Genomic DNA, 14,785 nt, shown 5'->3' with positions numbered 1-14,785 from the left:
CATCAGGAGGCTCTGAGCTGAGGTGCCAGTGTCACCCACCTGAGCCTGAGCTGTGATTCTGCCACTGATCTACAGCAGTGCCCTGGGGTGGCCTCTCATCTTCCCACCCATAAAGGGGGAGAGATGGCAACCCTGAGCTCCTATGCTCCTTCGAGGCTGGTGCAGGCTGCTTAAGGCTGTGTAATGGTCTGGAAAAGTGCCGGCAGGTTTCACTGTTAATTGACAGTATGATGAAAATGTCACTTGAGTCAGCGTGCTGACTTTTAGGGATTCAGCTAGGGTGCTGTCTTGCTCTTCGATACACGCTGCTGTCACTTGGGGGCCCCTGGCATCCTTGTCCTCATCTGCCACTGGCTGTAGATGAAGCACGCTGAGAGCAGCCTGGTTGTATTCCAGCAAGAATTAATTATTTCACAAACCATTCAGGATTCCAATAAATGAAGCGTGCCTTTATGTCATTTCAGAATAATATCGGTAGTGAAATCAGAACTTGTAAAACTGGGAGAATACATAGCACTTGTCTTTGTGCTTTGCTTTGTTCAGGTTAATTGTTGTTGCTTGCAGTATGATTAAAGGGCCTGGCTGAACGCAAAATTATGTCATGCATAAGTAGGGTTTTAATGAAGCAATAATTCTTCCCTTATAGTGCAATTATTTATAACAGATGATAGCCAAATAAAGAAATACCTTATCCCTCCCCTTTTATGGAAATAATTATTATAGGTAATGAAAATCCAAATTGAACCTGACTGACCTTAGTTTTGCATACTTTTGTCCTTCCTGATAAAAGGGGTTGTTTTTTACTCTTCCTTGAAATTGATAAAATGGGCAAGGACAAAAAGAAGAACCTTATGAAAATCTCACCACTGGGGTGCTGTATGTAGATAATTTGTGTGTAGTTATACAAGAAGGGTTTTTTTGGAAATAATTCTGCTTGGTGGGATGTTAAAGCAGAAGCACTGTCTTCGAGAACAGACCATTGCTAATGTCCTTGCACTACAATATAGCTTGTCCTCTCCCCGTGCTCACTGTTGACTTGCTGCCAGCTGCTCCTGTATGTAAATGTATATGGATACGCTTAAAACCCATTCCCATACAGATGCTTTGTACGAGCACAGCACCATCTATCACATGCATGCCCCATATATGCTGCAGTTTGCCATGTCAGTGAGCAGAGGGAGATGAGTATCGGGGCTGTCTCAGAGGATGCCAGAGAAAAGACAGAGAGAAATGGAGAGATGTATCTGTTTGTATAAACCCCCTTGTTACTGAGTGGCTTTAATGCTCTGCCTGATTCTTGTTCTCACACTCCTTCTCTTTCGTCACCTCTTTCATTGCAGATTTTCATATATGTAGGCAACAAAAAAAAAAAAGGGGGGGGGGGGGGGGCTGGTGAAATGGAAGATTACAATTATGCATCAGTATTCCTGTACAGTGTCTTCTCAGTACTGTCCCCTGGGAGCGTTACAATGAATATCTGACATTAATTGGCTCAGTACCTGTATGTCTGACCTTGCAGAAATTTAATAAATCAATTCTACATGTTGTTTACTGATAAAGAAAACTTCTTCAGGGCAGGGGCTGCATCTTTGGACATGCCTGCACCCACTGACAACCAGAGGTGGCAGTCAGACTAACCGGGTCTCAGAAATAAAATAATAGAAAGGGGAGGACTGTAAAGGAGTTTCTCTCTCTTGTGCTGCCAAGATGTGTTCCTCAGCAAATTTTAGGTTACTCGCAGTCTTCGTCACTGCTAGATACGGTACACTTGACACACGCAGCAGCAGCCTCCTGCTGGGCAGGGCCAGCCACCTTTGGGTGCTAGGGGCAGAAGGGGCCAGTCCTCAGTCGCTCCTCAGCGGGACCTGCTGCTGGGAGGCTGGTCCCCGAGTTAAAAAGTTGCCCTAAAAGGAGGAGGAAGGGCTGCCAACGAAGCGTTTGGAGAGGGGCTTTTGTTGCGTGCCTGCCCCGCTGCTTTTATTGCCATTGTTTCAGGGTGGGAGGGAAGCAGTGCACAACGCAACACAGCCGGCACCGGAGCTCCGGGCAGCCCTCGGGCTCCTGTCCCCCGCTGCATTTAGCCGCCGAAAAATTCAATTTACCCCATCTTGGGGGCACAGAAACCCCACGTTCCCCCGGGAACCAGCGCAGGGCTGCCCCAAAGGGACTCCCCCGTTAACCCCATCCTGCCATAGGGGCCGAGCCCCTCGGGCGGGCGCTGACCGCCACCTTTCCTTTCCTTTTTTTTTTTTTTTTTCCCTCTCTCCTTTTCTCTCTCCCCTCTCTCCCCCCCCCGCCTTTTCTCTCTCTGTGTCACGGCAGGCGGAGGATGGAGGCGGCGGCGAGCGGGCTCGGGAGGAGGCCGGCGCGGCGCTGGTGCTGCGGAAGGTGTGGTCACGCAGCCCGGCCCCCGAGCGGCGCGGGAGGTAAGGACGGGGCTGAGCCGGGCTCCGGGAGCGCTGTGCCGGGCCGGGCCGGGCCGGGCTGAGCCGGGCTCCGCTCCGCTCCCAGGCGGCGGCGGCCCCCGGCCCGGGGCGCTGCGGGGCCGTGCGGGGCCGTGCGGGGCCATGGGCAGCGGCAGGGCGCGGGTGCCCGAGGCGCTGGCGGGGGAGCGGCCGCTGCCCACCTTCGACGTGCCCTACTTCAAGTACATCGACGAGGAGGACGAGGAGGACGAGTGGAGCAGCCGCTCGCAGTCCTCCACAGAGGATGACTCCGGGGACTCTCTGCTTTCCGACAGGTACGTGGTGGTGGCGGGGACGCCGGAGAAGATTTTGGAGCATCTCCTGAGCGACCTGCACCTGGAAGCGGCGCAGGACAAAGACACCGGTAAGGAGCGAGCCCCGACGGGACCCACGGCCCTGGGAAGAGCTCCCGGGACGGGAACGGGGGGGAACGGACGGGGGGCGGCCCCGGGTACCCCGGCTGGAAGCCGGCTGCAGCCTTTTAGGCACCCGCTGTGCAAACTGGCGGAGCAAAGAGAGGGCAACGGGAGCCTGCGGTCACCGGGAGGCGTAGCTCAGCAGCAGGCGGCTTGTGCGTTTCTCGTTGGACGCGGCTGTAACCGCACAAGCTGTGCCCCGAGCCCTAAAGCATCCCTCGGACCACTGGGTGAGCGCTGCAGCCTCGCTGTGCTCCCCCCGAGTGCTTCGGCATGTTTTCTATTTCATACAGGCGGCTTCTAAATTTTCTCATAAGCCAGGATAACAGCGTGTGTGGTGTGTGCAGCCTGATGCTCTACTCGGGTGTCTTCAGCCAGAGCCTGTAATTTGTTCCAGCCTGGAGCAATTATTATATTGATCGGGCTACTTGACATGCAGTTTAATTTTCAGCTGGATCTCTTGGCTATACGCACAGCTTGCTGTCACCAGAGCTGCTGTGGCAGTTTGTCAGGAGTGCCTGCAATGTGCAGTTCCTAGCTAGTTTGAACGAAAGTGGCTGGGCTGGTGACACTTGCAGAGGTCCCAACCCAAAATCACCAGGCTGGTGAGACTTGCAGAGATCCCAAATTCTGAAAAGCCAAGGAAGAGCTGGCTGGAAATAGAGCCCGGCGTTTGGCCATTCCCAACAGGGTTAAAATGCATACTCCTGATGCCTGTATATCTCTCCCTCTACAAATGCGATTACCGAGAATAAACACACTTTAATCCTTTTAAGTGACTGAAAATATAAATAACATCTGTGATTCCCAGAGGAACGTCAGGACTGGGTCCTCAGAACAAGCCATTAGTTTAATGTGGGACAATAGGCATATTCCTGGCGGAGATGAATGGATGCCCCGAAGAAATATATGGAGTGTCTGGTGGTGATACTATTATGATATTCCTAGTGCTGCTTTTGTCTGCCTAGACATTAATATTTAGCGCAGAGAGAGGCTCTGATTGTTTCGCTTCCAGAGATGCGGTCAGTCTAGCTCTGTGATTTACTTGAGTCAGCTCCTGGCAGCGCAGTGAGGGTCTTTCGTTGACCCCTTAAGGTCAAATGTTGGATGCTGAATAAGTTCCCCCATGAATGTTTATCACCTGCACATTGACGGACATCAGCGACCCGCCCTTACGGACTGCTTCAGCTTCTTTTGTAAGCTCATAATCTTGCCGGAAAACAATGAGATTTTCATTAGTGTTCTGCATTATATTTCAGGGGTTTTAAATACAAAGCACTCCTTACGTAAAGCATTAGGTACTGAACATATCCTCACGTTTACTACCTTTTCTTTTTTTCACCTCTTTGCTCTCTCTCCCTCCCATCACCGGGAGGCAGTTCATAAACCTGTTCTTATTGTTAGGGAGAGAGGCTGGTAAAGTGCCCTCCAAACAAATGCTAAAGCCACTACTTGACTGGTTGTTAGCAGATGGCAGTGTATTTAGAGGCGGATTGGCTTCTCCTCCCCTCTTCTTGCCTTATCACATTTACTTTGAGAAATACGCAATTAGCTCTGCTGTGTCCAGGATTAGCTGGATCCCAGGGAATAAACAAAGTAGTTGTGGTTTCATTTATTATTATTATTGTTATTATTTTTTTGCCATCATAACGAGGTGTGGTAAACCTTGCCTGGTGGCCCTCGACTTCCTTTTGTAGTTCATTTTTTTTTTTTTTTTTTTTTTTTTGTCTGATTTTATTAATCTGGTAATATACAACTTAAAAATAAAACCCTTCAGGAGTTGTTTCCCAGTGTTTGTGAGGTGGGTGCCTCTGTGATGGTTTTGATCGGTCTGTTTTGCAGACTGTGTAGCAGCTGATGTAAAGAGGTATGGGATATTGGCTGTATAGTGAGCACATGTACGTCTTCGCACCTGAAGGCATCCTTCTGCTGTTTATCTGCTTGGATTCGCTGTCTTTGTAGGTAATTTTTGTAGTTCCAGGCAGGCCCATCTCAGAGGATGGTTGAGTTTCGGGGTCCTGTAAGTTTATGTCTTTACAGGCATGGCTTTGTGGAACATAAAAGGATGATGTTGTTGTACCCAGCTGCTGCTCCTGCTGTTGGTTTGCCAGTTGCAGGATGACTTCTTTGGCCTCCTGTTTTCCCTGCAGCCCCCAGACGGGTTTGCTTATTTGTGCTGTATGGAATATGGGAAAGAGCATTTGTCACATATGCTCGTGCATATGGGGCTGTTGTTCTGTTTGACCCTTTGCACTGATTCCTAGGGAGGAGTGCTCTGCATGTTTTCATTCCCACCTTTTGTATAGCAAATGATAAGAGCAGCTCTCAGTGGTCATAACAGCAAATATCCGCTGTCCCCTGGGGCTAGCATGGTCACAGAGCACCGCTTTTTGTAAGCACTGACATGGCTGAATGATGCTCTGTGTATTGCTTCCAGCCACCCTCCATTTCCTAGGCCAAGTCAGCAGGTAGCTGTTTTTTTTTTTTTATTATTATTATTATTTTTTTTCTTTTTTTTTTCTGGGAGATTAAAGGGGGGCTTTGGGGCTGGTCTGGAATAAATTTAACTGTGGGCCAGCCCAGGCCTCAAGGCTCTCTTCAGCTGCCACTAAATCTGTAGTAAGATACCTTAAACATTCCTCTTTTGCAAGAGCTGCCAAAATATAGAGTTGGGGGCAGCTTCCCTCACCCAGCCTGAAGAGATTGAACACTGTTACAGCAACTAAGGATGCTAAAGGGGACATTGCATTGTGCACACCCAGACTAGCCTGTAGCTCGGATGACTTCTGCAGGCAAGGATGTCTTGAAAACATGAGGTTTGCAAGACTCTTCAAGCTTTTGTACCTAGTAACTGGTTAATGACAGGGGTTTTTGGTGATGTTTATATTAGGCTTATATGTGAGTTTCCCTGGCATCATCTTAAACTGGGACTTGTAGTTTGAGATGATGCCACAACAAACCTAGAGTCTTCCATCTCAAAGGGAGAAAGATTTAATCTCGTTTAGTTGCTATAACCTGTCATGTACCCCCTAGAAAGCTGTTCTTTTTGTTTCCTGCTGTGAGACAGCTGAAAATTTTTCCGTTTCTGTAACTAACAACTTTTTTTGAATCATTTCTGATTGTTGGGATCACTGGGGGTGTCTGCTGAGTGCATAGTTTAGAGGGCAGTTTGAAGCTTTAAGAGTTGAACAGTGAGGCCCTTCGTATATGTCAGTATCCAGGCGGAAAATGCTAGGCATACCTCCTGGCTAATCCTCATCATTGATGAGGATTTGAACAAGTAATCTCTGAGAGGCCAAATTTTAGCATCTCAGGATCTCTAATCCCTTCCTGATAACTACAACACTTCTTTAAAAATTGTTGTCTTTTTCTGCAAAAGCTTTTGTTTCCTGGACGTGAGCATCATTTCCTTCCCTGGATATTATCTCGTCTAGTCTTTGAGTATCCTCTGGCTGGTTGCTATTCAAATGTACCATCTTGCCTTGGAGTGACAGTGTTCAATGTTTGATGGCCTCTGGAATGACCCAGTGCTCATCACATCCATTGGTACTTCCCTAGGCCTGCCTGCATCCCACAGGCCATTTCCCTCCATCCACTGGACCATTTCTCTCAAGCAACTTAAGCTGAACATTGCTGAAACAGAACATCATCTCCCCTCATCACGTCAAATGACTTCCTTTTAACTCCCTACTGTGGGATTCATTTCTGGGGAGTGAGTAGGGAGAAGAGACAGATTAGTGAAGGTCTTTGAGGGCAAGAAGCAGTGGGAGGCCTATAGAAAGAAAGTAAAAGAGGAATGGTGTGACTGGAACAACATGTGATGGTGTCCATTTTAACTGATGGACCTTTTTAATGGACTCAGTGAAAGGGACTGTGGTGAGAGGAGAGGCATGATACTCTTGCCAGACAGGCTATTGCAGAAATTAGGATGGCAGGTGATGAAATTCTGGATAAGGGTTAATGGGACAGAAAAAGAGGCTGAATCCTCATGACCTAGCTAAAATAGGTATGGAATGGTGTAATCTGAATGTCTTCAGAATAGGAGAGGAAAGGTGCAATGACTTTTGTACCACACTGTGCCATTTTATTTGGGGCTGTAGATGGTCCTGGGATTAGTGGGAACTCTCCCCTCACACACAGAAGCATTTGTAGTTTTTGGATAATAACCTAACATGAAGGAGATGTTCTCAGACCATGCCTATTTGTATTGGAAGTGCTATCTAAATAAGGGTTACCTTTGTTTAATTCATTGTTTCTACACTTGGACCAAATTCAGTGCTTTGATGTTGGGTAAGGCACCCTCTGAGGAACTGTATGTGACTTTTTAGGAGAATGGTACTGTCTTGTACAAGCAGATGTAGTCAGAGAGCTGCTAAATGGTGTTGCCAAAAAGGGTTACAGTGCTGCCTCTCTCAGGTACTGTCTTTTATTTAATAAGCCTAGAAAAAAAAAATCTGATTGCTTGTTGTTTCTTTGTTGTAAAGAATGTTCTTGCTCACTGTGCCTTGTTCCTGATGAGTAAAAGGTGTCGTAAAGTGTACTCCTGTGACTGCCACAAAATCAACAGGCATATATCTGATGCAAGGGGATGAACGTCAAGGAGAGTAAATATTTGCCTAACAGTTTGTGATCCTATTTTCCAGCTTTTAGGATGGAGAGAATAGAATTCTGCTGGCCCTACCTCTCGCTAGTCATTTGTACTGAAATGCTGTTTGTCATCATTCTGACTGACTTTGTAAACTTTTCCCCAAAGTCTTGGGAAAAGTGGGTGAACTGAGGTGACTAACTGCATATTACTGCCATGCCCATATTGAGGAACAGGATTTTAGCAGAGTTAATGAGCACAGAGCAACGTCAGTGTGACATGAGCAGAAAGCTGAAGCAATTGTTTATCTCGGTGCTCAGTGCGAGGGAACTCGGGGAGGTTTCCGGGCAGGACCATTTCTTCATGCACAATGAGTCTAAGCTGTCTCAAATTGAAGTGTCAGTAGAAGTAGGTTTAGAATAAATCAATAAAGTGAATAGTTACAAATCACTGGGATCAGATGTTACTCCCCAAAGACTTCTAAAGGAACTCAGATATGAAATTGCTGAACTCCTAACAGTGCCGTGTAATCTATCATATAAATCAGCTTCAGTGGCAGAGGAAGGTGGGAAATGTGATGCCAATTAAAAGAAATGGTTCTATTTGTGGAGCATCTAAGCAATAAGGTTGTCATTTTTACCAATCCATTATTCCAGCATAAATTGATGCTACAGGCTCAGCCTTCCGCAGCCACTCGTTCCTGCCGCCGCACCGATCCCTCTGCTGTGCTGGTCCAGCCTGATGTTTTATTCTGTAGTGGGCCTGAGCAGGGATCTGATCCTGGCTGACACCAACCCAGGAAATATTAAATTACTGGTTTTAAGACTGATCAGTTTCCTGATCCACCAAATCTGTCAGTGGCACAAGCTTTGTCCCTGCCACAAGGGAGAGGGTTGTACGGAGTGGGAAAGAGGTGAGGACAGCAGGAGGGAAGGACTGGTCCCTCTAGCAGCTGTACTTATCTACTGGAGTTGAAATTACCTGCAGAACTGCAGCCTCAGATTATGGCTTGGTGCTGGGAAATTGGGTAGCCTTCCCCTTAAAAGCAGAAGGAAGAAATGCATACAGGATTATGGTGCTGAGGGAAAGGAAAGGTAAGAGTAACTTGTCAGTGATCAAAATGGACAGAAGTTGCTGCTGCTGAGTGGGATGAAAACTGAGGTAACCAAATGTACTGATAATGTTAACTGATTAAAGATCTCATAATAAATGAAGCCATGGCTTCATCTTTGGTGGACATGCAAGGCTATGTTCTTGTATTCCATATTATCCCTGCCTCTGACTGCCTGTTTGAGCAGTCACATCCTACTATCGTACTGAAAAGCTTTGCTGGGCTATCTCTGCAAGGTAGGTTAGATCAGGAGGCAGATCTAACTCAAAAATAACCTCATGAAAGTAATAAGAATTGGGCAATGTGGCACTGGGAATACGAGTTGGGAGTGGGCCCACTCAAACCAGCCCTGTGGCTGAAGAAAGATAAAAGGAGTAGAAGTCTGCACAACTGGGTGATGAAATTGCAGATGAGATTCAAGTTTGATAAATGCAAAGTAATGAATTCTCTAATGTGGAGAAAAGGAAATCCTTATTATACATATTCAGCAGAGGTGCTGAAATAGCAAGTACCATGCAGAAAATAGGTCTTTAGAGACAGTGTGGATAGTTCTTGGAAAATTTTGTTCAGCATTGATGAAAAAGGAAAATGATATTTGGGGCAATTAGGAAAGACCAGCAAGAACCATAGTTACACTATTGTATAACTCTGTGGTTATAATATGGTTCCTTCTTCTCCCATGGCTCAGAAAGGTTGTAAATGAGCTAGAAAAAGCATGAAAGGGCAGCAAGGGTGAGTAGAAGTATAGATTAAATGTATCTGAGACTAAATAGTCTAGGGCTCTTCAGCATAGGAAAGCAGTATCTGTAAAGGAGGGGGTATGGTGCAGTCTATAAGATCACCATGGGTTCTGTGGGGAAGGTGAATATAGAAAGATTATTCATTGCTTCTTATATGTAGGAAGTGTTTTGTAATACAGTGAAATTTTTGGTTTTATAACTAGTAAGGAACTTGGTGGTGGTGGTTGGTTTTTTGTTTTGTTTGTTCTTTAATATGATGCACAACTAAACATTGAAACTCATTGTTATGAGTATTATGTGGAAACCAAGGTTTGAAAGGGTTTGAAAACAAATAAGGCATAGTCATAGCAACAAATCCAAAACTGCACAGTGAATATAACTTCTATTTGGGAAGTCTACACTGCCAGTTGTTGGAAGTTTGGAGGGTGTAACGGAGAGAGAAAGACAACTTGGTATTTGTCATTTTTTCTGTATTTTGTTGTTGTATTTTTCTCCCTCTGGACATCCTCTATTGGCCCCTGTCTGAAACCTGTTTCTGTTTTTTGGGCATTCTTGATCTGACCCAGTGCATCACAAGCAGCACATTGCAGTTTGCAAGTAAATCAGAATCTAAGGTTATATATATTATAGGACACTGGTTCCTGCAGTAGGGACAACTGAACAAGGTACCAGCTCAGCTGGCAGCAGAGGGTGAGCAGTTTTCTGCTGTGTGAGTGTGCTGAATAGTCCATTGGTGCCTGGAGCTGGGACCAGGGAAGCAGAAGCCCTTGGCTGGGATCAAGGCACTGGCTTCTGCTCAGATGGGGAGACATGACATCCTCTGTTGGTCCACCTGATCACTGTCATGTAGCCCGTTCTCCTCTGATATACTTGGTTTGACCTTGGGCCAAGTAGATGTATTGTCATAGGAAGCTATCTTTTTTCCCTTTGCTGGGGTTCTTTTCTGTCACATTAGTGAGCTGAATCAGCCTGTAGAAGGAGTGTCGTGTCTGGGATTCGCTACAGACAGCATGTCACACGCTGTGGTGCCTAGGCTAATAGGAAATGCCAGCAAGGGGAATGTGTCAAAGATACCGTCTCCTGGTAGGAGTTCATGCAGTTATTTCTGGGAAGTGAGGATGCAGAGCCTGAAAAAGGTTGTTTTGTTTGTTTGCACTCAGGCACTAGTTCAGGGAATTTTCTTGGAAAGGCGGATAATGATAAAGAAGGTCAACACTGATGTGGATTTGATGCAAAGATGCAGCCAAATGGTGAGATGAGTCTAAACTGTGCTAACTCTTACTAGTTTCCTGTCTATTTGGGCTCAGTTCCCCTGCAGCAGTGGATCTAAACCACCAATGAAGGGAGAGGACAATCCCTACAGTGAAGCTGACATGACTTCCTCAGCCCCTGCATACAGCCCTGTCTTCAGGTTTTCCCAGAACGTGGCTCATGAAGTTGACTAATTCTAAAACAATATTCAGTTATCTCGAAGCTACTATTTCCACTAGAGAAGAAGTGAGACATGATTAATAAGGGAATGTCTCATATTGCAGCCACCAATTTGTTGGGGGTGGTGGACGAGTGAAGTGTTTCTTTAAGTCTGAAATAAAAGAAGTATTACTGACCCTTTAAGGAGCAGCAGCAGATTTTGTGTGGGTTGACAGGTTGTTTAACAGTGAGAGTAGGAACTGGAAAGGCAAAACCAAAATATCAGCATTGCTGCTTCTTGTGTTGTATTTGCACATCCTGTTCCTTCAACAGGAGCCACCGACCGTGCAGTCCTTTGGGAACCCCAGCCACGGTGCCCTTCACCACAGGTCCCGCATCTTCCCTCAGTATTTACGCATCCTCGCTGCTTAGTGTTGTCCTCCTTTCCTTCCTTCCTTCCTCAGGCTTTTCATTCTCAAACTCTGATCTGCAGCCTCTCACTGCTGCAGACTGCTGAAAGCTGGATATTTTCAGTGCTCTCTTTGTGCGTTCCTCTTCCACATCACAGCGATTCACTGCCTGCTGACATAAGTAGGGGTGTTCGTACATTAATGACTCCTGTTGTGCTATTAGCACTTTCTGTGATGGCTGCTAAGTAGAAAGCTTGTCTGCGGAACAGAGCAAAGCCCTCCTTCCTGAGATCTGCCTCTGTGTAAAGTTGTAAATCTTGGATACGGTTCTCTGAATGATTTTTTTGGGGAAGATGACTACATAGATGGGGGAGTTTTCTTGTAGGAATGCTGAAAACATAAAATCTTGAAATGCTTGCTTAATCTTTGAGTCCAAGAATACAGTTCATGCACTGTCTTCAGGCTTTGAATTCCAGTGTTTCCAGTGCTCAGTGTCACTACAACACAATGATTTTTTTGTGAGATTAACATTTTCTGAGGAATATAAAGAGCGTGTTCATTCCCCGCCTACAGGGTGGAAGGATGGATTCACTGGCAGACTGAAGACCTGTGCTTTGAGGTTGTGTGTGAAAAAGCTGAAAGAAATCTGTTCTTCAAAGCTGCTTTTTTTCCCCTTGTGAACTAAATTTACTCTCATGCTTTTAATTCCTCCTTCCCCCGCAATCCTCCTTAACATATCCTCAGTTCAAACAGTTTCACGGTATTATGGAAGTAGCAGCCTTGGTCTTTTCATGAGCAGGACCAGGACTGTTTTGGACGATAGCCAAACTACAATTATCATTACTTTACTAAGCTACCTATCATACCCTCTGTTATTACCATTCGGTGATACTTTGTTGTACAGTGTGCTGATGTGGTTGTTCTTCCAACCTCTCACTTTAGAATTTTCTGTAAATCCCTGTGCTCAGAGGACACCCAGGAAAATTAGAAACAAAAAGCCATGACCCAGGACCTATTTGTGAACCATTAATTGGAACAGATTTCTGGTTATTTCCGTATGTGTAGTGCCTGATGAGGTTTTCTGTGGGCTCTTGAGAACTCCCTTAATAAGTGCTTCCCCCGAGCTGGATTAAAGCAGCAAATGCCTGTGCTTCTTGTATAGTTGAATAAACACTATTGCATGAGAATTCTTGTCTGTGGGATAGGCATGCTAGTGCTAGAAAAGTAGGTTTTCACCCCAAGTAATGCAGCTCCATAGTGGTGGCTGCGATGTCCTGATTCTGACTGCTGTTGCTTCTCTATTTCGTCCTCCACAAAGTTCTGTCCTTGCTCTTCCTATTTCCTTTGCAACATGCCCTGCATTATGAAGTGTGATGGAGCTCACCCGTGCCTTGTGATAGCTCTGGCTGGAGCTCTCTCTACCATGACTGAGTTAAAAAAAAGGGGAAAGAGCAGCTGTGACAACACCTACTTGCAGCCATATTGGCTCCACGCTGGATGTGGTTGGCTGGTATTCTGATCTGGTTTATGTTATCTTGCCATTGTTTTTTATTTTAACGGGCAAGCCAGAAGATCAGCTTTGGATGTAGGAATAGATGGTTGTAATGGGAATAGTTTAGTGAAAGCTGAGGTGCCTGTCTAAACAGGAAATAATGGAACAGAAGGCACTTTGCATAAATTCAGAAACTTTACAAGCTTACAAGTTTCAGTTGATGCACAATGCAAATGCAGGCTTTAAGTTGCTACAGCTATTTCAGAAGGCTTGATCTGGTTTAGTATCTGCTGGCATATGTAGCACCTTTTAAGGGAGTCTGTGTGGTTGGCATTGAAGACAGTTTTTTTTTTTTTTTTTTTTTTTTAAGACAATTTTGATCCTTTCACAGGTTGAAATTGGAGTAGAATTACACTACTTTGGCAGCCAAAGGTTTCTCATGATGTGTCAGTTGCACTCATGGACTATAGCTGCTTCTGGCAGAAAGGTTTTCAGAATAGCATCAGTTACTGCAATAAAGTAAATTGGTATTCCCATCTCTCAGACAAGGTGAAAAATACCTATGCGAGTTGTAGCTATGGCAGTAGCTCACATAGCATCTCCTGAGTCAGACTGAGATCATGAGATGACCTTGTCTCAGTTAGAAATGCTTGTGAGATGTTTCCAACACAAAATCAGTACTCTGTCTCTGAAGTAAAAATGTGATGGCTTGTTTTCAAGGGCACTGAGGGGAAAGAAACTGGGGGCTGGGAGGATGGGAAAAAAATAGATCAATGCAAATAAAATGGCAGCATTGATGAATCTAATTTTGATTGAAGCTATAATATAAAACTTATACTGTCTTGTGACAACAGTTGGGATGAATTGTGATTTTATTCCTTTGCTTGAGCTTGAGTTTTGATGGAGATATAAATTGCCAGAATTAGGGATGTAATCATGGAGAAATCATGCTGCCTAACCCAGGACTGCTGGAGGCCGTTATGCCTCACCTTCTATTGCTTTTCAATTTCTTTCCTTTTTTCTGCACCTTGCATCCCCGCATGCTGTTATCCCTCTTCCTCCTGCCCACCAGGCCCTACCAATTCAACAACCTGCTTTTCTTTAACCTCCCCCCACCCTCATTTCTCAGGATTTGGAGCTTACAGCATATCGCTAGGAACTGCTGCAGCTACAAACAGAAATCCAGATACCGGTTTTGTTCTTTCCCAGTCATGACTTCAGAGCCCCAGCATCAATACAATAATGAAGCCTTTGTTGGGTTTCATTCCCCACCCCAAAGTGAGCCTTGTCTGTGCGATTTTGTTTGTTGTTACTGTTAGTACAGCATACGGGATGCACAGCCACAAGCTGGAAGCAGCAAACAAACAACAGCAGAAAACAGCCACAAACAAATAGTATTTGTAAGATCCTCTTGTCACGGGTTTTTCCTTCAAGTCCTCAAAGCAGCAGTGAGCATGCAGCAATGTTTTGCGTGCCCTAAAGCACGGAAACCACAAATAACGGGCAAATGAAAGCATTTAGCCCCTCCAGGTGACTGCATTTTATCCCTGTGTACTCTGTTCCCTCCATCTCATTTCTATCCCGCTATGTGCTATGCTGCAGGCCCCTCACTGTCCTCCCTGCCCTCCCTGCCCTGTGGTCCCCCTGACCTTTGGCCACCTGAAGCTTGGCATGGGCATGGGCAGAAGCCCCCAAGCACATACATGGAGGGTATTTTTGGGGTGTGGGTCATCAGTCCCAGGAGGGTTAAGGAGAAAAAGACACTTTGCCTGTGGCCTCCTTGTGTAGCAGCAGCTCGTGCTCCAGGCTCTCCCTGGCTCTGTGGTGACCATGTTGCCTGCCCAGGCCTGCTGGATGGGAGGGCCTGCACTATCAGAAGAATGGCCTCTCCCCATGTGTTCCCAATGCCTTCAGTAATTCCAAATATTTCTCTTTTCTTGCAAAGTACCACAAAAGCATTTTCCTGAGATCAGTATGGTTTTGCTGGCTTAAGGCAAATTTTCCTACTGTCTTCAGTCTAGCAGGCTGTCTCCCTAGGTGAAAGTTTCAGCACATCTCATGGGTTGCTTATGGAGCTTCTGTAAATATTTTGAATGGTGTTTTTTCTCTCTTTTTTTTTTTTTTTCTTCCTTTTTTTTTTTTCTTTTCTTTGATGT

General features: G+C 45.6%; 1 protein-coding gene across 2 annotated transcripts in view; it reads left to right on the top strand.

Moving 5' to 3' along the window:
- The window catches only part of RAPGEF5 (Rap guanine nucleotide exchange factor 5), a 158,445-nt gene that overhangs the window by 94,422 nt on the left and 49,238 nt on the right, over positions 1-14,785 (top strand). For both annotated transcript variants that reach the window (XM_035316607.1, XM_035316608.1), the window contains 2 exons: positions 2,323-2,426; positions 2,741-2,829. In XM_035316607.1, the coding sequence (XP_035172498.1) occupies positions 2,323-2,426; positions 2,741-2,829 (193 nt within the window). The remainder of the gene's footprint in view (positions 1-2,322; positions 2,427-2,740; positions 2,830-14,785) is intronic.

The sequence above is a fragment of the Oxyura jamaicensis genome, chromosome 2, assembly GCF_011077185.1.
Source record: "Oxyura jamaicensis isolate SHBP4307 breed ruddy duck chromosome 2, BPBGC_Ojam_1.0, whole genome shotgun sequence".
Classification (NCBI taxonomy): domain Eukaryota; kingdom Metazoa; phylum Chordata; class Aves; order Anseriformes; family Anatidae; genus Oxyura; species Oxyura jamaicensis.
The sequence above is the reverse complement of the archived record's forward strand: the minus strand, read 5'-3'. Positions and strand labels throughout refer to the sequence as shown.